Source organism: Anomaloglossus baeobatrachus, chromosome 6, assembly GCF_048569485.1.
Source record: "Anomaloglossus baeobatrachus isolate aAnoBae1 chromosome 6, aAnoBae1.hap1, whole genome shotgun sequence".
NCBI classification, from domain to species: domain Eukaryota; kingdom Metazoa; phylum Chordata; class Amphibia; order Anura; family Aromobatidae; genus Anomaloglossus; species Anomaloglossus baeobatrachus.
Window position 1 is genome coordinate 75,863,132 of NC_134358.1, and position 24,767 is coordinate 75,887,898.

At 47.8% G+C, this 24,767-nt stretch overlaps 1 protein-coding gene across 3 annotated transcripts in view; it reads left to right on the forward strand.

Annotated features, from left to right (window-relative positions):
* The window catches only part of LOC142317076 (putative C-mannosyltransferase DPY19L4), a 66,771-nt gene that overhangs the window by 23,742 nt on the left and 18,262 nt on the right, over positions 1-24,767 (forward strand). For 2 of the 3 annotated variants that reach the window (XM_075353050.1, XM_075353051.1), the window contains exons 7-10: positions 1,410-1,552; positions 2,606-2,729; positions 2,807-2,941; positions 22,461-22,592. In XM_075353050.1, coding sequence (XP_075209165.1) covers positions 1,410-1,552; positions 2,606-2,729; positions 2,807-2,941; positions 22,461-22,592 — 534 coding nt within the window. The remainder of the gene's footprint in view (positions 1-1,409; positions 1,553-2,605; positions 2,730-2,806; positions 2,942-22,460; positions 22,593-24,767) is intronic. The other variant, XM_075353052.1, reaches the window with a different exon arrangement.

A 24,767-nucleotide genomic window follows, 5' to 3' on the forward strand; every position in this document is an offset into this window, starting at 1 on the left:
TCCTGTAGAGCGGTAAATATCCCTGGTATCTAGTGGTTGCGTAAATGGTCTGTCAGTCTGAGCTGCTCTCTGTGATGGAGCCTAATGTCAATGTCAGTCGGCTGATATTTGTTTCCTCTTTTTGGATTCATAGAATTGTCTGCACCCATGTAGTGCCCCGGTAGAGCAGCTCTCATGGTAGATTTATCATCTATTGGAAACCTGCACTGATGTGAGCGCTCTGTACAGCCCTATGTGGGGGGGGACGACAAAATGTGGGTGCTAAAAACTCTTTGGGGTCCTGTATATTTACACCTATGGATATGCTGTGACTTTCTGTCCAGAGTGACGGGTAGAAATGCTCCAGCAGATTTTGAAAGCAGCAGAGTGGATGAGACGTTACCAATAATTGTTCTGTGGAAATTGTATTTTAAATCTGCACTGACAGTCACAGCATAAATGTAATAAGTCCGTTTTGCCGCATACTTGGGGCACATTCAGACGAACATATTATGCAAATGTGCAGACCACACCAGCCCAATGTACCACTGCATGTGGCAGACTTGTATCTCGCCTATATAATCGGTGAGTGGTTTAACGCTCAGTATTTGTAAGCCACAACCAGGAGAGGGTATTCAAAGTGGTGCCCGTGTATCTATATACTTTTCCTCGGATTGTTCCACTCCTGGTTTTGACTCATGAACATTGAAATAAAAAAAAACTTGCCAAATACCGTACATGGCCTTATAGTATAACTGCTATGAATATTAGGAATACAAGAGATGTTTAGCCATTGTATTGATCAATGCAAAAGAGCCCCAAAACCACGCCAAGGTAATCTCTATTTTTGGAGTCCCTAACTTATGTGTAACCTCACCTGCAGTTAAAAAACTTGCTCTGTATGTTATTGAGTTTTGCACCTTGTTCACACCATTGGAGTTCCAGACATACACTCTTTAGGGCCTTTCACACATGCGCCATTTCGCTGGATTGCTGGATCCGGCACACTCCAGTACAGTGTTAATACTGTACAATGGCATCGCGGGAAGTTCTGGTCACATGACAGCATGTGACCGGAGGTTGCCGTGAAGCCATTGTACTGTATACATTGTACTGAAGTGTGACGGATCCGCAAATCCGGCAAAATGCCGGATGTGTGAAACAGCCCTTAATTAGTATGCACTTTCTGTCTACCCATAGCCATGTGTTTCATTTCACATATATAGCTTGGTCCTTTGCTTCCCATACACATAAGTTAGGGACCACAAAAATAGAGATTACTTTGGCATGGTTTTGGGGCTCTTTTGCATTGATCAATACAATGGCTAAACATCTCTTGTGTTCCTATTATTCATAGCAGTTATGCATATTCCATTTTCATGGCCTTATAGTCAGTCTCCTGTTCACATTGCCATTTTTCTGTTCTATAGGATATGGATCCTGCTTATTTCTACCTCGGAATGGTATTTGGATTGCAAGGAATTTATATAGGTTCCTTGTTTGTGACCAGCTGGATAATGAGTGGGACCTGGCTGGCGGGGCTGCTGACCACTGCCTGGTTTATTATCAACAGGTATGGACATTAAAGCACTCACAGCTAGATCAAATACTAGACTCCTTCTTCCTGTTCACCTAAATATTAGCAGCATTAGACTAATACACCCAAATTGGGACGGTGTCAGAGTAATAATAATAATCTTTATATAGCGCCAACATATTCCGCAGCGCTTTACAATTCAGGAGGATCATATACAAGCAAGTAACAGTTATAGAAGATACATTATTTAGATGGGGAAAAAAAGACAACCCTGCTCGTGAGCGCTTACAATCTACAATGAGATGGAGGGGGTGGGGGGGGGGCAAGGTACAAGTAGTGCTTATTTACAATGGCAATCCAGCCATCTCAAGGAAATGGGGGATAGATAATGGTTTCCTGGACCAGTTGCCCAGAACCTTGAGATGCATTTGGGTGCCATGGAGTTTGACGTGGAGTTATGTTGTGAGAAGTTGTAGAGGGACTATGTGAATTTAGTTTGGCTAGGGAGTGTGATAGGCCGCCCTAAAAAGATGCGTTTTTAGGGTGCGTCTGAAGCAGAGTAAGTTGTGATTTTTCCTAACTTCTTGAGGTAGAGCGTTCCAGAGGATTGGTGCAGCTCGGGAGAAGTCTTGGATCCGGTAGTGGGAGGTTCGAATTAGTGTAATGAGTAGGTAACCCTGTCTGATTAGACTTCTGTAAAGCCATCTGTATAGTACATGAGTACAGTTTAAGGTCTAATGACCTGTGTGGAGTTTCTTCTTTAAGTTATTTAAGCTTTAATTCTGTGCAAAAACAATCCTGCAAAGCCAGAATTGCTTTTTCACTCTCAGCACCTTTCCATAATATTAAACTTGCCTAGCAGGACACCTTGCACAGGTCAATCCATGTAGGGAGGGCGAAGTTTAATTGGTTTTGCAATTTTCTGAAATCAATAACATACATGAATGTGTATATTAGGGCTTAACACTTTAGCTATTTGATTTATTTCAATTTTTACAATATTTTGCTATTACAATAGCCTGGCTTACATATTAGACCATGTGCTGGTGACACATTCCCTCTTAATTGCACGTCTGGTGTGTAATGCAGGACAGATACCACACGGATAGCGGACTCTATTCCACTGCGGGAGAATTGGGCGCTCCCATGTTTTGCAGCTCAAGTTGCGGGGTTCACCGGATTCATACGGCACAACCGTAGCCAAAATGTAAAGGTAAGTTAAAGGGACATCCAGATAATAATCCTAAATGAAAGTGTCTCATCCCTAATTGCTGAATTTGATCTTTTCAGAGATTCTATTACATGATTTTCTGTGCCGCCTCCTATTTTTTAATAATGATGTGGGAGTACAGCCATTACCTGATTTTTGTTCAAGCCCTTACCTTGTGCCTGCTGGACGGGCTCGCTCTCATTAATAAAGACAAGGTAAAAATTTAATATTGACACTTGTAACTTAAATGTGTTAAAGGAGTTATCCGACATACACTCCAAAAAAAATTGTAAGCTACTCTGTGCTGTACTGTCATATAAATCACCCCTACATTGTTATTTTTAGTTTTCTAACTTTTGTTCCTCTTGAATTCACCCTTTATTCTCTGCAGCACCTTGTTTACATTCAGATCCAGCAAACATGACAATTTCCTGTATTCTTGGTTGCCAAACCTCAGTCAGAGCTGGCACCGCCCAGCCTCACTGTCCAGAAACGCCCCCTGCCCAGCCTCACTGTCCAGAAACGCCCCCTGCCCAGCCTCACTGTCCAGAAACGCCCCCTGCCCAGCCTCACTGTCCAGAAACGCCCCCTGCCCAGCCTCACTGTCCAGAAACGCCCCCTGCCCGGCCTCACTGTCCAGAAACGCCCCCTGCCCGGCCTCAGTGTCCAGAAACGCCCCCTGCCCTCCCTCTGCACATTCAATGGCTGTCAGTATTCTGCCCAGCACCTGACCTCTCAGCATGTGACAGAGCAGAGATCCAGCTTCTCTCATCTGTGACAGCGCAATCAGCTCACATCCCATCCACAATGGTAACAGAAAGAGTTGTTACATGTTCCTCACCCCTTAGGCTACTTTCACACCTCCGGTTTTTGCTCTGCGGCACAATACGGCGCTCTGCAGAAAAACCGCAACCGTTTTTTATTACGCCGGTTGCGGTTTTTTTTGCATAGACTTACATTAGTGCCGTATTGTTCCGCAGGGGCTTGTGTTCGGTCCGGTTTTTGCCGCATGCGGCAGATTTAGCCGATGCCGCGGCCGGATAGAACGTTCCCTGCAACGTTTTTTGCTCCGGCAATAAAAACCGCATCCGGCCGCTGCAGCGCATTTTTCAATGCATGCCTATGGACGCCGGATGCGGCGCGATGCGGAAAAAAACGCATCCGGTCGCCGCATGCGTTTTTTTCCACTGCGCATGCTCAGTAGCGTGCCGCAACTGGAAAAAAACGGACGGGCCGCATGTAAAAACTTATGCAAAGGATGCGGTGTTTTCGCCGCATCCGTTGCATAGGTTTCACAGCCGGATTGAGCCGCACTGCTCAAGCCGGATGTGTGAAAGTAGCCTTATAGATAAATGAATACTGTGTAAGGCCCCCTTCACACATCCGTGATACACGTGCGTGTTTGGTCCGTTTCCGTATATACCGGAGACACGGCCAAACGTGCACCAATGTTAATCTATGATTGTGGTCACACGTGCGTTATTTCATTATGTCCGTGTGTGCGTGTCCGTGATCCGTATGTGTTTGCGTTTTGCACGGATGCATGTCTGTTATCTGCACGGAGCACGCTCACGTGGACACAATGAAAGTCTATGGGTATGTGCACACACGTTAGTAAACACGTATGCATCTACCTATAGTCCGTGTCCGTTTGGTGTTTTTATTTCTAGTGATGTCGGCTATTCTTTCTATTTCTGTGTATGTCGGTCAATCTCCCTGAGTCCGTCGGTCGGTCTCTCTGTCGGTCTCTCTGTCTGTCTGTCCCTCTCTCACAGTCTGTCGGTCAGTTTCCCCCCCTCTCTCATACTTACCGTTCCCCGATCACCGGCGCGGCGCTGCACGGCAGTCACACTGCTGCGGCGGCTTTTACTATTTTGAAAAAGCCGGCCGCTCATTAAACAATCTCCTATTCCCTGCTTTCCCCGCCCACCGGCGCCTATGATTGGTTACAGTGAGACACGCCCCCACACTGAGTGACAGGTGCCTCACTGCACCCAATCACAGCAGCCGGTGGGCGTGTCTATACTGTGCAGTAAAATAAATAAATAATTAAAAAAAAACGGCGTGCGGTCCCCCCAATTTTAATGCCAGCCAGATAAAGCCATACGACTGAAGGCTGGTATTCTCAGGATGGGGAGCTCCACGTTATGGGGAGCCCCCCACCCTAACAATATCAGTCAGCAGCCGCCCAGAATTGCCGCATACATTATATGCGACAGTTCTGGGGCTGTACCCGGCTCTTCCCGATTTGCCCTGGTGCTTTGGCAAATCGGGGTAATAAGGAGTTAATGGCAGCCCATAGCTGCCACTAAATCCTAGATTAATCATGTCAGGCGTCTCCCCGAGATACCCTCCATGATTAATCTGTAAATTACAGTAAATAAACACACACACCAGAAAAAATCCTTTATTAGAAATAAAAAACACACACATATACCCTGGTTCACCACTTTAATCAGCCCCAAAAAAGCCCTCCATGTCCGGCGTCATCCAGGATGGTCCAGCGTCGCATCCAGCTCTGCTGCATGGAGGTGACCGGAGCTGCAGCAGACACAGCCGCTCCTGTCACCTCCACGCAGCTAATGAAGACAGCCGCGCAATCAGCTGAGCTGTCACTGAGGTTACCCGCTGTTACTGGATCCAGTGACAGCGGGTAACCTCAGTGACAGCTCAGCTGATCACGCTACTCACCTCATTTGCTGCGTGGAAGTGACCGGAGCGGCGGTGTCTTCTGCAGCTCCGGTCACCTCCATGTAGCAGCGCTGGATGCGACGCTGGAGCATCCTGGATTCCGGCGGACATGGAGGGCTTTTTGGGGCTGATTAAAGTGGTGAACCAGGGTATATGTGTGTGTTTTTTATTTCTAATAAAGGATTTTTTTCTGGTGTGTGTGTTTATTTACTGTAATTTACAGATTAATCATGGAGGGTGTCTCGGTGAGACGCCTGACATGATTAATCTAGGATTTAGTGGCAGCTATGGGCTGCCATTAACTCCTTATTACCCCGATTTGCCAAAGCACCAGGGCAAATCGGGAAGAGCCGGGTACAGCCCCAGAACTGTCGCATATAATGTATGCGGCAATTCTGGGCGGCTGCTGACTGATATTGTTAGGGTGGGGGGCTCCCCATAACGTGGAGCTCCCCATCCTGAGAATACCAGCCTTCAGCCGTATGGCTTTATCTGGCTGGCATTAAAATTGAGGGGGACCGCACGCCGTTTTTTTTTAATTATTTATTTATTTATTTTACTGCACAGTATAGACACGCCCACCGGCTGCTGTGATTGGGTGCAGTGAGGCACCTGTCACTCAGTGTGGGGGCGTGTCTCACTGTAACCAATCATAGGCGCCGGTTGGCGGGGAAAGCAGGGAATAGGAGATTGTTTAATGAGCGGCCGGCTTTTTCAAAATAGTAAAAGCCGCCGCAGCAGTGTGAATGCCGTGCAGCGCCGGGGATCGGTGAGTATGAGAGAGGGGGGGAAACTTCAGTCACTCGGGGGATTAGCGGTCATCGGTGAATCCTTCACAGGTGACCGCTAATCAGTACTCGACACAGACAGAGCCGCGGTATGAGGATGAAGTCGGGTGAAGTTCACCCGAGTTCATTCTCATCGCGCAACTCTGTCTGCTGTCAGCCGACATTTATAAACGACATTGTGCATCACACACACGGACATTCCACACGGACATTCCACACGGACATTCCACGTACACATACACGTTAATTCCACACGCACACACGGACGTTCTACACACAAACACGGCTAGCATATGCAATTCACACAGGTGCCACACGGACCATAAAAACGGACACAAAAACGGGACACGGACCCGAAAAACGGCCCGTAACACACGTGCGTGTTTTTCACGGACGTGTGAAGGGGGCCTAAGGCAGACTATATATAGCACCCAATGTGAGTCTATAGTAGATATATACGCCATGTATGTATGGTACATGTGTGTGTGTGCATGGTTTGTGTCATATAGTTATGTGTATATGTATGTATATATATGTATATATATATATACATATATACATATGCATATGTATATATATTTTTATATATATATATATATATATATATATATATATATATAAAATATATGCGCACATAGATTCTCCAGGCTTATCCCTCTATGTGTCACTATATGAATTGACACATTGGGCTCCGAATGTGGAGTGTGCAGATTGCGTACGAGTGGTCACATGACCATTCATTCTGACTGTCGACAACTGTGTCTGCTGCATGTGATGTGAGGATTCACATATCTACACTGTGTAGCAGCAAGCAAGAAATAGTGCGATAATAATAATAATAATCATCATCTGCAATAAAATATAGTTACTGCAGATTTTTGTGAAAAATCTTGACCACTATTTTTTCCTTGGGCTCCATGATATTTTGGTCATGCTGTCATACGTCACAGCATGCCTATGTCACTACTAGCATGATGCAGGTCTGTGAGGTGGCTTTCATTTCCGCACTGTCTCGTTCACCGTCTGTCTCTGTCTGTCTCTAGCTTTCCGTCGCTTTTCTTTCCCTGTCTGTCTCTCTCTATCCGTCTCCCCACTGACATCTTATTACCTCTTATACGAACACTGTCCTTTGTTACTATAGTAGCCAATCACAGCTGAGATTAATAAACTGTAGTTCCAGGCTCCATTCACTTTAATGGAGTCATGTTTTTTGGAGAGTAACTGTAAAGCGCAGGGTTAAATTTTCCTGTGAAACCGTAGTCTACAACGTTCCCTGGGTCACATGGGTCATCTGTGCAAAAAAATGTTATTGTAAATGAGAGTGCGGATTCCTTTAGCGGACATACACACACACTCAGCTTTATATATTAGATATATATTTAAAATTGAAAGATATATACAGTTGTGTACCGCTCATGGCGGCACACCACGTTGCTACTAAGGGACCTGTGAATCAGGGGCCCAGTTCCAGGGCCTGCACTGGACCCTCCTCCGTCCTGTATTGCACGTTCAACTGAACGATAAATGCCAATATAATTGAAAGCAATGATCTGACGGCTCCCTCCTCCATTATTCTCCCTGTGCTTATGAGCTTTGATGTCTCAGTGCAGAGGGCACAATGATGTCACTTCAACGCACGCTCTGCAGACCAGTGCCGAACATTCAGGACACCTGCTGCGAAGATTGGAGCAGCGGGAGAATGGGGAGAGATGAGTAATTTTTCTTTGGCGCTCCATTGGGAGACCCAGACAATTGGGTGTATAGCTATGCCTCCGGAGGCCACACAAAGTATTACACTAAAAGTGTAAAGCCCCTCCCCTTCAGCCTATACACCTCCCGTGCTGCCATGGGCTCCTCAGTTTTTATGCTTTGTGCGAAGGAGGCAGACATCCACGCATAGCTCCACAGCTTAGTCAGCAGCAGCTGCTGACTATGTCGGATGGAAGAAAAGAGGGCCCATAACAGGGCCCCCAGCATGCTCCCTTCTCACCCCACTCTTGTCGGCGGTGTTGTTAAGGTTGAGGTATCCATTGCGGGTACGGAGGCTGGAGCCCACATGCTGCTTTCCTTCCCCATCCCTCAATTAGGGCTCTGGGTGAAGTGGGATCCTATCGGTCTCCAGGCACATGAGACCGTGCTCCATCCACAGCTCCTGAGGACCATGCTGGATAGGAGCCGAGTATCGTTCAGGGACATGGCCCTGCTACTTTGAGGTACTCTGTGTCCCCGTGGGGACCGCGCACAGCAACACTCCAGCATTGCTGGGTGTGCTAGTGCACCGGGGACCGCGGCGCTGACTGCGTTTGTGCCTTTACACACTGCAGCGTCGCTGAGTGTGCTAGTGTATGGGGACTGCCGCGCTGACCGCCGCTGCCATTGTTATCACTGTGGCGCGGCTGGGACTGTTAGTGCGCCGGGGACTTCCGCGCCGACTGCGCTTGTACGGCGGCCGCGCTTATAACTTTAGTCCCCGGCTTTTGCGGCCTAGTCTCATTCTTTTCCCGCCCCCAGGCCTGCCAGTCAGGGGAAGGGCGGGACGCTGTAAAGGACGTCAGCACTGGGGCTGGAACATGCTTTGCATACTCCACCCCCCTCACTCTGCACAGTGGGGCACCAGTTCCCGCACTTTTCTGGGTCACGCCCACGGCTCCCTCCTCTCCTCAGGACGCCGGCAGCCATTCCTCTCAGCTCTGCTAACGCTGGAGGGGAGAGACAAGCTCAGGGAGACCCAGGCAGGATTTCTGGTGCCCACACAACCGCATTGCGCGGGCGGTAAGCAGCACCTAGGTGCTGGCCCCACTGGTGCAGAAGTGTACTTATAGATTATATGATTATAGACTATACTTTACACTGTATGGTGCACGGTTGTTTTTGGCTATATACCCTCCTGTTTTGCTCAGAGGAGACAACAGCATGTCGTCCACAAATAGCAAGGGTGCCAAAGCACAGACTTACTATGCTGCCTGTGCAGCATGTACGGCTATACTGCCGGCAGGTTCCACTGACCCTCATTGTGTGCAATGCTCGGCCCCTGTGGCACTTACTCAGCCGGAGCCTCTGCTAAGGGTGGCCCAGGGAGAACCACCTGCTAACACTGTCCAGGTGACAGGGACGGAGTTTGCAGTTTTTACTGAAAGACTTTCTGAGACTATGGCTAAGATATTAGAAGCCTTGCAGTCCAGGCCGGCATCTCAAGCCATGGGCACTGTGGAATCATTGCCCCCTCGTTCCCCTCAGTTGGAACAACAATGTTCTCCCGGGGTGTCTCATAGATCCCAGGGTGAGGTCTCTGACATGGAATGCAGTCCCAGACCGACTAAGCGAGCTCGCTATGAAATTCCCTCGACATCATCACATTGTTCAGGGTCTCAGCGAGAGGACTCTCTGTATGATGAAGCGGAGGTAGCTGATCAGGATTCTGATCCTGAGGCCGCTCTCATCCTTGATACTCCTGATGGGGACGCCATAGTGAATGATCTTATTGCGTCAATCAATCAAATGTTGGATATTTCTCCCTCAGCTCCTCCAGTGGAGGAGTCAGCTTCTCAGCAGGAGAAATTCCGTTTCAGGTTTCCCAAGCGTACAATGAGTATGTTTCTGGACCACTCTGACTTCAGAGAGGCAGTCCAGAAACACCGAGCTTGTCCAGATAAGCGTTTTTCCAAGCGCCTTAAGGATACACATTACCCCTTCCCCCCTGACGTGGTCAAGGGCTGGACTCAGCGTCCCAAGGTGGATCCTCCAATCTCCAGACTGGCGGCTAGATCCATAGTGGCAGTGGAAGATGGAGCTTCACTCAAGGATGCCACTGACAGATGGAGCTCTGGTTGAAATCCATCTATGAAGCTATCGGCGCGTCTTTTGCTCCAGCATTCGCAGCATTGACGCACTCACACGTACGTCTGCGCCGCAGGTGGCGTCCATAACCTCTCAAACGTCGGCATTTGCGTCCTACGCTATTAATGCTGTCCTGGACTCTGCGAGCCGTACGGCGGTTGCAGCCGACAATTCGGTGGCAATACGCAGGGCCTTGTGGCTACGGGAATGGAAGGCAGATTCGGCTTCCAAAAAGTGCTTAACTGGTTTGCCATTTTCTGGCGACCGCTTGTTTGGTGAGAGATTGGATGAAATAAGGCCTCAGAAGGATCAGAGGAACTCCGACGCATGGCGGTCCAAATCACGCCCTAAAAAGACCGCCGGAGGTGCCGCTACCAAGGCGGCTTCCTCATGACTTACGGCCTCCTCACACCGCATCCTCGGTCGGTGGCAGGCTCTCCCGCTTTTGCGACACCTGGCTGCCACAAGTAAAAGACCGTTGGGTGAGAGACATTTTGTCTCACGGTTACAGGATAGAGTTCAGCTCTCGTCCTCCGACTCGATTCTTCAGAACATCTCCGCCTCCCGAGCGAGCCGAGGCTCTTCTGCAGGCGGTGGGCATTCTGAAGGCAGAAGGAGTGGTGGTCCCGGTTCCTCTTCAGCAACAGGGTCACGGTTTCTACTCCAACCTGTTTGTGGTTCCAAAGAAGGACGGGTCTTTCCGTCCCATTTTGGATCTAAAACTGCTCAACAAACACGTAATGACCAGGCGGTTCCGGATGGAATCCCTCCGCTCCGTCATCGCCTCAATGTCCCAAGGAGATTTCCTAGCATCGATCGATATCAAAGATGCTTATCTCCACGTACCGATTGCTCCAGAGCATCAGCGCTTCCTGCGCTTCGCCATAGGAGACGAACACCTTCAGTTCGCGGCACTGCCGTTCGGCCTGGCGACAGCCCCAAGGGTTTTCACCAAGGTCATGGCTACAGTAGTTGCGGTCCTCCACTCTCAGGGTCACTCGGTGATACCTTACTTAGACGATCTGCTGGTCAAGGCACCCTCTCAAGAGGCATGCCAACACAGCCTCAACGTTACTCTGGAGACTCTCCAGAGTTTCGGGTGGATCATCAATTTTCCAAAGTCAAATCTGACACCGGTCCAATCGCTGACATATCTTGGCATGGAGTTTCATACTCTTCCAGCGATAGTGAAGCTTCCGCTGGACAAACAGCGTTCACTACAGACAGGGGTGCAATCTCTCCTTCAAGGTCGGTCACACCCCTTGAGGCGCCTCATGCACTTCCTGGGGAAGATGGTGGCAGCAATGGAGGCAGTTCCTTTCGCGCAGTTTCACCTGCGTCCTCTTCAATGGGACATCCTACGCAAATGGGACAGGATGCCGACGTCCCTAGACAGGAACGTCTCCCTCTCTCAGGCAACCAAAGCTTCCCTTCGGTGGTGGCTTCTTCCCACCTCATTATCGAAGGGGAAATCCTTCCTACCCCCATCCTGGGCGGTGGTCACGACGGACGCGAGTCTGTCAGGGTGGGGAGCAGTTTTTCTCCACCACAGGGCTCAGGGTACGTGGACTCAGTAAGAGTCCTCACTTCAGATCAATGTTCTGGAGATCAGGGCAGTGTATCTTGCCCTAAAAGCGTTCCAGCAGTGGCTGGAAGGCAAGCAGATCCGAATTCAGTCGGACAACTCCACAGCGGTGGCTTACATCAACCACCAAGGTGGAACACGCAGTCGGCAAGCCTTCCAAGAAGTCCGGCGGATTTTGATGTGGGTGGAAGCCACGGCCTCCACCATCTCCGCAGTTCACATCCCGGGCGTAGAAAACTGGGAAGCAGACTTTCTCAGTCGCCAGGGCATGGACGCAGGGGAATGGTCCCTTCACCCGGACGTGTTTCAGGAGATCTGTTGCCGCTGGGGGATGCCGGACGTCGACCTAATGGCATCACGGCACAACAACAAGGTCCCAACATTCATGGCTCGATCTCAAGATCACAGAGCCCTGGCGGCAGACGCCTTAGTTCAGGATTGGTCGCAGTTTCAGCTTCCTTATGTGTTTCCCCCTCTGGCACTGTTGCCCAGAGTGTTACGCAAGATCAGGGCCGACTGCCGCCGCGCCATCCTCGTCGCTCCAGACTGGCCGAGGAGGTCGTGGTACCCGGATCTGTGGCATCTCACGGTAGGCCAACCGTGGGCACTGCCAGACCGACCAGACTTGCTGTCTCAAGGGCCGTTTTTCCATCTGAATTCTGCGGCCCTCAACCTGACTGTGTGGCCATTGAGTCCTGGATCTTAGCGTCTTCAGGATTATCTCAAGAGGTCATTGCCACCATGAGACAGGCTAGGAAACCAACGTCCGTCAAGATCTACCACAGGACGTGGAAAATATTCCTGTCGTGGTGCTCTGCTCAGGGTTTCTCTCCCTGGCCATTTGCCTTGCCCACTTTTCTGTCCTTTCTTCAATCCGGATTGGAAAAGGGTTTGTCGCTCGGCTCCCTTAAGGGACAAGTCTCTGCGCTCTCTGTGTTTTTTCAGAAGCGCCTGGCCAGACTCCCACAGGTACGCACGTTCCTGCAAGGGGTTTGTCACATCGTCCCTCCTTACAAGCGTCCGTTAGAACCCTGGGATCTGAACAGGGTGCTGATGGTTCTTCAGAAACCACCGTTCGAGCCGATAAGGGATATTTCGCTCGCACGCCTTTCGCAGAAAGTGGTTTTTCTAGTAGCAGTCACTTCACTTCGGAGAGTGTCTGAGCTAGCAGCGTTGTCATGCAAAGCTCCTTTCCTGGTGTTTTACCAGGACAAGGTGGTTCTGCGTCCGGTTCCGGAATTCCTCCCCAAGGTGGTATCCCCCTTTCATCTCAATCAGGATATCTCCTTACCTTCTTTTTGCCCTCATCCAGTTCACCAGTGTGAAAAGGATTTGCACTTGTTAGATCTGGTGAGAGCACTCAGACTCTACATTTCTCGTACGGCGCCCCTGCGCCGCTCGGATGCACTCTTTGTCCTTGTCGCTGGCCAGCGTAAAGGGACACAAGCTTCCAAATCAACCCTGGCTCGGTGGATCAAGGAACCAATTCTCGAAGCTTATCGTTCCTCGGGGCTTCCGGTTCCCTCAGGGCTGAAGGCCCATTCTACCAGGGCCGTGGGAGCGTCCTGGGCCTTGCGACACCAGGCTACGGCTCAGCAGGTGTGTCAGGCGGCTACCTGGTCGAGCCTGCACACTTTCACGAAACACTATCAGGTGCATACCTATGCTTCGGCAGATGCCAGCCTAGGTAGGCAAGTCCTTCAGGCGGCGGTTGCCCACCTGTAGGACGGAGCCGTTACGGCTCTATTATGAGGTATTATTTACCCACCCAGGGACTGCTTTTGGACGTCCCAATTGTCTGGGTCTCCCAATGGAGCGCCAAAGAAGAAGGGAATTTTGTTTACTTACCGTAAATTCCTTTTCTTCTAGCTCCAATTGGGAGACCCAGCACCCGCCCCTGTTTTTGTGTACACATGTTGTTCACGTTGAATGGTTTCAGTTCTCCGATATTCCTTCGGATTGAATTTACTTTAAACCAGTTTATAATTTTTTCCTCCTTCTTGCTTTTGCACCAAAACTGAGGAGCCCGTGGCAGCACGGGGGGTGTATAGGCTGAAGGGGAGGGGCTTTACACTTTTAGTGTAATACTTTGTGTGGCCTCCGGAGGCATAGCTATACACCCAATTGTCTGGGTCTCCCAATTGGAGCTAGAAGAAAAGGAATTTACGGTAAGTAAACAAAATTCCCTTCTTTTTAATCATTAGGTGGGGCAGCCATTATACTGTTTTGATCTGTGTAGGGGCCAAAATATAGTTTGCTGGGCTGTATGAGGGGGACATTATAGTATTTGGATGTCTATGTGAAGCGCATTATACTGTGTGTGAGCCATTATAAAATGTGGTGGGTTGTGTCGGGGCTATCATACTGTTTTGATGAAACTGTACTTTGTGGGTTGTTGAAAATGGAGGTTCACGAAACTTTGCGTCATCTTTTCAGAGTAGCTACTGAAAAAACTCGTTCTATCAGTCAGTGTAGGGGTAAACAGCCCTCTTTTCAGAGTATCAGAGGCTATTGTTGGGCAGAACCAGGACCTGGATTCCGGATGTGTGATCAGGATCAGGCACTTGTGAAATTAAAAATTAATAGTAAAGTAAAAAAAAAAAAAGAAGAAAGCGCTTCATACTGACCGAGTCTCCGTTGCAGCTGTACACTGCTCCCGTGGCTTCTCCTTCACTTGCTGGGCCGCTAATTACTGCTCATTCATATGCACTGCTTTCCCCGTCCTCCGGCTGTCCTGTCTCCTGTGATTGGTTGCAGTCAGACGCACCCATAGCGTATGTGACAGCATCTGCCTACAACCAATCATGGGCGCCAAGACGGTTGATGAGCGGGAAAGCAATTCAACTCTGCGGATCATTAGTGGGATGTTACACGCATAAAATTTTTCACTGTGTTTTTCTCCCATATTATGACACCAAGAACAGAAAAAGCATATGGCTACAGTATGCAGCCCCCAGCCGTGCGCTTATCTTGGCTGTGTATCCAAATAAGAGGAACTGCATGTGGCTTTTTTCTTGATTTACAAAAATAATTTAAAAATAAACGAAATTCAGTCCCCCCGAATTTTGGTACCCAGGCATGATAAACCACAAAAGCTGGGGGCTGGTATTGTCAGGCTGGGGAGACCCCTATTTATTGAGCCGCCCCGTGCCTAAAAATAGCAGCCTGCAGCCACTCAGGATTGTCACATCCATTAGATGTGACAATCCCAGCACTTTACCTGGCTCTTCCTGGTTGCTCTGGGGCGGTGGCAATCAGGCTAATATGAAGTTAATCACAGCCCACAGCTGCCTCTAAGCCAGATATTAATCGTCAGGGTCTATGAGACACCCCCCCCCTTAGTAATCTGTAAGTGACAGTAAATAAACACATACACCAAGAAAAAACAGTTTTTTGTAATTAAATACATCACCCTCATAAGCCTCTTGATTAGGCTACATTCACAGGACTGCCCCGTTTTTGCGGTCCGCAAAAAAATGGTCATGTTTTTTCACGGATGCAACTGTGCGGCATCCGTTCCGTTCCGTATATGGTCCGTGTGTCATCTGCGTACCTTCCCATTTTTTTCATACTGCAAAAAAACGGAAGCAGCTAGATAGATAGAGGGATAGATAGAGACAGATAGCTAGAGGGATAAATAGAGGGATGGATGAATGAATCAAGGGATAGATAATAGATGAGAAAGACCAATATAATGTCCTACCCCCCCGCATATTCTATGCTGGCACCCTTTAGTGCCTTTCATGTGGCACTAAAGGGTGCTTAGCCTTGTATTTAGCCAATAAATAAATAAATAATTAAAAAAAAAACGACGTGAGGTCCCCCCTATCTTTTGTAGCCAGCTAGGGTAAAGCAGACGGCTGCAGCCTGCAGACCACAGCTGGCAGCTTCACCTTGGCTGGTAATCCAAAACAGAGGGCACCCCACGCTGTTATTTAAAATTAAATCATAGTATCATAGTTTTTAAGGTTGAAGGGAGACTCTAAGTCCATCTAGTTCAACCCGTAGCCTAACATGTTGATCCAGAGGAAGGCAAAAAAAAACCAATGTGGCAAACAAGTTCCAATGGGGAAAAAATTTCCTTCCTGACTCCACATCCGGCAATCAGACTAGTTCCCTGGATCAATACCCTGTCATAAAATCTAATATACATAACTGGTAATATTAAATTTTTCAAGAAAGGCGTCCAGGCTCTGCTTAACTGTTAGTAGTGAATCACTCATTACAACATCATGCGGCAGAGAGTTCCATAGTCTCACTGCTCGTACAGTAAAGAATCCTCGTCTGTGATTATGATTAAACCTTCTTTCCTCAAGACGTAGCGGATGCCCCCGTGTTCCAGTCGCAGGCCTAGGTGTAAAAAGATCTCTGGAAAGGTCTCTGTACTGTTCCCTCATATATTTATACATTGTGATTAGATCCCCCTAAGCCTTCGTTTTTCCAGACTAAATAACCCCAAGTTTAATAACCTGTCTTGGTATTGCAGCCCCCCCTTTCCTCTAATAATCTTGGTCGCTCTTCTCTGCACCCTCTCCAGTTCAGCTCTGTCCTTCTTATATATCGGTGACCAGAATTGTACACAGTATTCTAAGTGCGGTCGCACTAGTGACTTGTACAGAGGTAGAACTATATTTTTTTCATGAACACTTATACCTCTTTTAATACATCCCATTATTTTATTAGCCCTGGCAGCAGGTGCCTGACACTGTCCACTAAAGTGAAGTTTACCATCCACCCATACACCCAAGTCTTTTTCTGTGTCTGTTTTACCCAGTGTTCTACAATTAAGTACATAATTATAAATTTTATTTCCTCTACCCAAGTGCATGACCTTACATTTATCTACATTAAACTTCAATTGCCACTTCTCAGCCCAATCCTCCAATTTACATAAATCTCCCTGTAATATAAAATTATCCTCCTCTGTATTGATTACCCTGCAGAGTTTAGTATCATCTGCAAATATTGAAATTCTACTCCGCATGCCCCCAACAAGGTCATTTATAAATATGTTGAAAAGAAGCGGGCCCAATACTGACCCCTGTGGTACCCCACTATGAACTGAGACCCAGTCCGAGTACGTACCATTAATAACCACCCTTTGTTTCCTATCACTGAGCCAGTTTTTAACCCAGTTACACATATTTTCCCCTATCCCCATTATTCTCATTTTATGTACCAACCTTTTGTGTGGCACCGTATCAAAAGCTTTTTAAAAAATTAAATAATTAATTTAAAACAAAAAACGTGGGGTCCCCCCCAAATTGCATCACCAGCCAAGGTAAAGCGGACAGCTGTGGTCTGGTATTCTCAGACTAGGGAGGTCCACCGCTATTGGACACTCCCCAGCCTAAAAATAGCAGGCTACAGCTGCCCCAGAAGTGGCACATCCATTGGATGTGCCAATCCTGGCGCTTTGCCCCAACTCATCCCGTTGCCCTGGTGCGTTGGCAAACGGGGTAATATATGGGGTTGATGCCAGATGTGTAATGTCACCTGGCATCAAGCCCTGGGGTTGGTGAGGTCAGGCGTCTATTAGATACCCAACATCACCAACCCAGTCAGTAAGAAATAAAAAATAGACAACAAAAAAAGTTTTATTTGAAAAAACACTCCCCACATTCCCTCTTTCAACAATTTATTGACAAGAACAATCAAATCCGGGTCCGGCGTAATCCAATAAGGGGGTCGCACTGCGATCCATACCATAGTCAATGAGACTCCCAGTCAATGAAGAACAAAATGTTCCCCATTGGCTGGAAGAGCCGTGCAGTGACCTGAGCTAACATCAATAGGTCAGCCCAGGTCACTGCAGGGGATGCCGAGCGCTGCCGTCAGGAGGTTAGATGAGATCATTACCTGCAGTAACGATCTCCTGCTCTGCTGACGTCAGCGCTGTCACTGACTTCTATGCCCGCCGCGTTCTACGCAGTATCGCGAGAGCCCGTGACGTCACTGCTAGTGACAGTCTCGGGCCACCCGCGAGACGGGCAGAGAAGGCAGTGACCGCGGTGACGTCAGGAGGCAGGAGATCGTCACAGCAGGTAATTATCTCATCTAACCTTAGCAGTCAGTGTCCCGCTCCCTGCCAGCCCCGCGGCGTGAGAAGCTGCTGATACTGGGGGCAGACACTGACATTGCAGTGCGGGCAGCTGCGGGGCTGGCAGGGAGTGGGACACAGACTGCACGGGCAGTGATGACAAGCAGCGCTCGTCATCCCCGCGGATGCACGCACTGCAGGGTGAGAAGCAGCTTATACTGCAGAGGGGGGCAAACACTGACACGCTGCAGTGCGGGCATCCACGGGGCTGGCGCGGGACACAGACTGATGCACACACACAGGTGACCCATGATGACACAGACAGCGCGCACGGGGGAGGGGGGGGGAATAGTTCCCAGGGCGTCAGGCAGTAAACATGATAAAGCGCTGGGGACACAGCGCTGACAGTGTATCTGACAGCAAGTGTTCCTTGCCTTATTGAACTGGACACTGAATCGGCTGGAATTCAGGGCGCACGTAGCTGGGTACAGGAGGCGGGGAGGGAGACTACGGAGTGTGTGGGAGGTTGTGGGCAGAGTACGGGGTGCTGGGCAATGTGTGGGAGGGTGCAGGGAAGGGGGGGCGGTTACTCCACGCACTGTACAGCCCAGCAGGGAGGCGACATGCTGTTCCAGATTTGCATGTCAACATAGCCCTGCCCATGTAGACATGAAATGACCGGAAGCAGCAAAATCGCGGCAGGAGCGGTCACATGACCACTCTGAGCCGGGGGAGAGGGGCTGACAGCAGGGCAGGTAAGTGCTCACTATCTACTTACCTACCCCAATTTAGCCCAATAGTGTAATAATGAAAAAAAGTCAAAAGAAGCCGGATAACCCCTTTAAATGACACTGACAGACCCTTCCCCATAGTCAGTGATTCTCTTAAAGGGAACCTGTCACCAGATTTGGCAACTATAAGCTGCGGCCACCACCAGTGAGCCCTTATGTACAGCATTCTAGAATAGTGTATATAAGAGCCCAGGCTGCTCTGTATAATGTAAAAAAAACCTGTTATTATACTCACCTATAGGGCGGTCCGGTCCGATGGGTGTCGTTGCTCTACCGTGCGGCACCCCCTCTCTGCTGTGATCGCCGTTCTCCTTCTACCCAGCCCAGTGTGCTTGACGCGTCCTACGTCATCCATACTTGCCGGCATTGAGGTACTATAATGCGCAGGCGTAAGGAAAGGTTAAAGACTGCATGCGCAGTACAATATATTGATCTGCCCTGAGCAGAGCAGATTAAAGTGCACCTGCGCAGGACCTCCATGCCAGCAAGTGTGGATGATGTAGGATGCTTCATGCATACGGGCCTCAGAAAAAGGAGGACTGCAATCCCCGCAGAGAGGAGGCACCGGACCGGAGAGCAGTGACACCCATTGGACCAGATCACCCCTTAGGTACCAGATCACCCCTTAGGTGAGTGTTTTTTTATGTTCTACAGAGCAGTCTGAGCATAATAATGTGGATGCTGTACATAAGAGCTCCCTGGTGGTGGCTGTGGCTTATAGTCACCATATCTGGTGACAGGTTCCCTTTAAAGAGGTCTACAGAAACAAAAGCCATCAAATCAGCTAATAAGCTTGGGGAGCTCAGCATACTGGTGGAGACCACAAAGCTGGCATATGGAAACCTTTATGACAGTGCGCTTTGGTGAAATATGTAATTACTTACCGGTAATGTGTTTTTTTTCGGAACCCATGAGGGTACCATGAGAGAGAGGTATCTGCCCTTCAAGGACAGGAAACCTACAGGATAAAAAGACGGTACCTCTCCCCGAATCAGTTGGTTACATAGCTAGGATCTTCCCTCCTTGAAGAAGCACTAGTACCCTCGCAAAACGCGCGTTGGTGGTTCTTAGATCCGTTCCTGGGGGTCTTGTCATGCTGTGTGAATAGGATTCTGCTCTGGTTCCTCTGCACTTGCACTTTAGGTAATCATGGCCTTTTATGCCATTCTTCTCTTATGTATGTCTATCCACAACCCATAAATTATGATGGTTTACATGCAAATTGTTTTTTCCTTCCCTTAACTATAACATTGTGTATGATTATTTGGTTGTGAGGGGTTGGATACATATAATGAATTACTAACAGGGGACCCTGCCATTCTCCTTCTATTTATCTGGCATCCCTTATGTCTCCAAGTAGCTGTTTTTAATGATTTTTACCACTATTTGTGATTTTCAAATAAAATTGTATCTTTTGCACTATTAGTCTGTTTTCTCTTGTTTTGATGCATTTTCGAGTAGTGCAGACACTGGCTTGGCGGCACCAAGGCTGACCCAGTATTTATCCATATGGCTCATAGTTAGAGAATTGTTTTGTTTACATGAAAGGACCTCCAATAGAAAATGTTAATGCAACATATGACCACCACCATAACACTACTCTGTGGGGAAAAAAACCAAGGGTGAAAGCTGAATAATAAAAAAAAGAAACAACCCAGTGCAGGGAGGGAACATAAGGGTGCCGTCATGGGTTCTGATAAAAACACATTACCGGTAATTTATTACGTATTTTTTCTTCACCCCATGACGGCACCACGAGAGAATTACAGCGAAAAAGAAAACTCTAGGGACTAGAGCCTGCAGAACCCTTCTCACAAAGGTGAGGTCAGAAAAGTATAGACCTAACCTACAATGTAGAAGGTCAAGGGCAATGACTACGTAGCCGCCTTGCAGATCTGCTCAATGGCTCTTTCTGCCCATGAAGATGTCACCGCCCCCGTGGAGTGAGCTTCAGGCCTACTGGTACTTCCTTACCACATGCTGAAAAAGCCAAAGCTTTATGGATGGCTTCCCTGATCCACCTTGCTAGAGTTGATTTTGAGGCCCTAACCCCCTTTTTGCTACTCTGAAAGGAGACGAAAAAATACTTATTCTTCCTCCTTCCTTCCTTGTTAAAAATCCACATTTAACTTTTAGGATCGCTACTTCCAATAGGTGGCGCTGCGCTAGAGTTTGTCTCCAGTCCTGGAGAGACAATTTGAATATTTTGCAGAGGGGCATGGCAGCTATAAGTCCCCTTACTTGAAAGCAGCCAGACTGGCTTGCAAAGTCTCCATAAGAAGAATAGTGTTTCCCCGTGATCCCCACATAGCTTTCTCATGAGCCAGATCAGACACCCCATACTTTGCACTGACAAGGGGCAAGCAGCCCGAAACACCGTGTCTGCAAATTGGGATTCTGATCTGGCATATATATCCTAAGTTATATGTAAAGGGTTATTAAGAATCCACATTTAACTTTTAGGATCGCTACTTCCAATAGGTGGCGCTGCGCTAGAGTTTGTCTCCAGTCCTGGAGAGACAATTTGAATATTCTTCCTCCAAGCACTAGTGACTGATAGGTACTGCATCAAACACCGTCAAACATCCAGACAGTGTCACCTCTCCTTCTCAATATTTTTGGCCTATCACAGAATAATAGAGGCAAAACCTCCTGGGATGTATGAAATTTAGACACTACTTTAGGGAGATACACCGGGTCAGGTCTTGCTACCCTGTCTGGGTTATGCTACTTTCACACTTCTGTTTTTTGCATCAGTCACAATGAGAGAGAGATGCAAATCAAAAGGGTCCATGGAACCTCTGTTAGAAGTCTCAACATGGAAAATAGTGACTAAAAGGGCCACTTAAAATGGTGTTTATGGTGGTCTAAAAAGAGCCACTCCTTGGCTTGGTCCTTCCCGGAAGGATATCTGGCTATTTTCTGTGTCGAGGCTCCTAACAGAGGCTCCACGGACCCTTTTGATTTGCATACTTCCCAGGGGGCAATGCACCTAGGATCACTGTGTTGAGCGCCTTTGCTGGCTGCCGGCGTGTTTTCTCTGGCTGGTCTCCCCGAGATCAATGATTGTTTTCTAATAAGAGAGAGAGAGTTTAGCCAGAAAGCAATTTACACATCTGAGCATGCTTGGTTGCTAAAAGAGGATTCCGTCGCCCATAGGCTTCCATTATAACACATGACAGACGCCGCCGCATCTGTCGCTGTCAGTTTTTTAGCCGTACACAAAAAAGTTACATTCTACCTTGCTTCTACCCGACGTTCAGTCACTACACAACTGATCCATCGCAAAACAGATGCAACGCAAGGCCGTCAGTCACAATCCGTCATTAATACAAGTCTATGGGAAAAAACTGAATCCTGCAAAATATTTTTTCTTCTCAAAGTGACAGATTGTGACTGAGGGAAAAAAAACGGAAGTGTGAAAGCAGCCTTAATTGATAGGGCCTGAATGTCACTATTCCTGCGTGCCTATGTTAGGACTGTCAGGAGGACCGTCTTTAGAGATAGGCACTTAACCGAAACCGAATATAAAGGCTCGAACGGGGGACCTGTTAGGGCTACCATACTCTTAGGGTTTAGTCTACAATTTGCTCTAATAAATCTGGCAACCCAGCGGTCCTAATGAGGGGAGGAGGTGCCTTTTTAAAGTGTAGGTTTCCTATCCTCAAAGAGCAGATCCCGCTCTTTCTTGTGGTGCCTTCATGGGGTGAAGGAAAAAGGGGTATGCAGGAGGGTGAAGGCTGGCCTATATTGGGGAGAATTGCCTGCCAATGAAGCTTCCATATGCAAGTTTAATAGTCTCTGCTTGTCAATACCATGCTTCTGCAACACGGTCAGAGGCCTCTCATCCAGCTTCCTCTGCACAACTCCATGCCGGATGGGTACCTTCCTATGTGACAAAACTATTCCCCCCCGCCATTGATTGCATGGGCTAAATATGCTGGGTCTCTTTACGTCTTGAAGTATTGTAATCCATCTATATTTGGTAATTGTGTCTTGCAGGTGAATGAAATACATAAAATGTACTTGGCCGCGTTATCTTTCGGCTATTTACTTCAGTTTCAAAATTCGAAGCTGCTGACCTCCCCTCTACTGAGCCTTATATTGGCCTCCATGCTCGCTAAAAGCCTGCAGGTAACTTGTGAAATATCTGGTACTTATGCTTAAAAGCCATTGACTTGAGTCTCCTTCAGGCAATGTGTGTGTTGGTTTATATATATATATATATATATATATATATATATATATATATATACATATATACATATATATATATATATATATATATATATATATATATATATAATTATATATATATATATATATATATATTATATATATAAAAAAGCATCTGCAATTAGATGTTTTCATATTTGACATTACTTTACCGTTTCCACATCTAAAAAAAGTTGATAAATACCCAACTTAAGGTTATGTGCGCACAGTGCGTTTTTTGCAGCATTTTTGCACGTCTCTCGGGTGCGTTTTTGGGCTCAAAACTGTATGACTTTGCTTCCCCAGCAAAGTCTAAGAGTTTTCATTTTTGCTGTCCGCAGACAACTTTTTATTTAAGGCCCCTTTCACACGTCAGTGATTCTGGTACGTTTGTGCTTTTTTTTAAACGTACCAGAATCACTGACATACGCAGACCCATTATAATGAATGGGTCTGCTCACACGTCAGTGATTTGTCACTGCACGTGTCTCCGTGCAGCGTACCCGCGTGTGCGTGATTGCTGCACGGAGACATGTCCATTTTTTTCTGGCATCACTGATGTTCCACGGACCACGCAGTGGTGTGGTCCGTGAAACACGTGCCAGAAAAAAACGTGCTTTTAAAATAATAAACATTTTAACTCACCCGGCGTCCAGCGATGTCTTCTGCAGCCCGTTCTCCCTGCTCCTTCTGTGCCGGCTGATTACTGTCGCGCATATTCATTATGCGCGACACAGCCGACCTGGAAGCAGCTCCTGCAGGGGTCACCGCCGGCTGGATGCTGCGTCACGGGAGGATTCAGCACCACGGACAGCGGGAGCGGGCACAGGTGAGTGAATCTCTAAGTGCAATCACGGGCCACGGAGAACGGAGCCCGGATTGCACTTAGACAACCCACGTGTGCCGTGATTTTCGGCACACGCAGGGACATGTGCGTGTTTTACACGCCAGTGAAAAACGTCTGTATTTTTCACTGACGTGTGAAACGGGCCTAAGCTGCATTTTTGAGCTTAAAAAAAAAAATGGACATGTCAATTCTTTCCTGCATTTTTCTGCGTTTCCCCCCCCATGCAATGCATTGGAAAAACGCAGAAAAACGCAGAGATCAAAAATGCAGCAAAACAAGCCGCCCAAAAAGCGGTCAAAACGCATGCGTTTTTACCGGTACGTCTTTTGCTCGTTTTTGCCGCGGGTGCGTTTTTATGAGTTTTTAGCGGTTAAAAACGCAGCATCAAAAAAACACAGCATTCGCACATAGCCTAAGGCAGTTGTCCACTAATCATATCTGAGATGCACTCCTACCTCTGGGACCTGCAGCTCCACAATGGGGGTTCCACAGTGGCTCAGTGGTTAGCACTGCAGCCCTGCAGCGCTGGGGTCCTGGGTTCAAATCCCACCAAGGACACTATCTGCAAGGAGTTTGTATGTTCTCTCCGTGTTTGCGTGGGTTTCCCCCGGGTACTCCGTTTTCCTCCCACACTCCAAAGACATACAGATAGGGACTCTAGATTGTGAGCCCCAGTGGGGACAGTATTGCTGATGTATGTAAAGCGCTGTGGAATTAATAGCGCTATATAAATGAATAAAATTATTATAATAATTATTATTATTATTCCCATTCTGACTGGCATCGTTGAGATAGTGCTGCAGTGGTCTCCAATACATTTGACACTCCCATTGCAGTGAATGAGGACCCCCTGTACTGTTTAGCTGCTATGTAATGCTTGATTTCCTCTAGTAAGCACAAGGGATTGGTCTAACATTGTGCTGTATAGGAGCCTGGATATCTCCTGTACATAGGGTAGTGCCTCATCTGTCTTAATTCCTACAGAGCACACAGCTTTCCTTTTAGTCTTTTACCGCTCCTGTAATTGGCTTTGAGATATGGCCAGTGAGCAGAAGAGGTTGGAGAGGGAGTAAAGATCATACTGTATTGCTGGGAGGGGAAGCCCTGAACATGGAAGTGCTGTCTTAATTTCCTTCTAGTGAGGAATAAGCAGTTTCATGCTTGGATGGGCACAACTCAAGTACCCAACAACAAGACAATGGGGTAACTTAAAGGGACTCAATCACCAGGATTTTCTTATTTAAGCT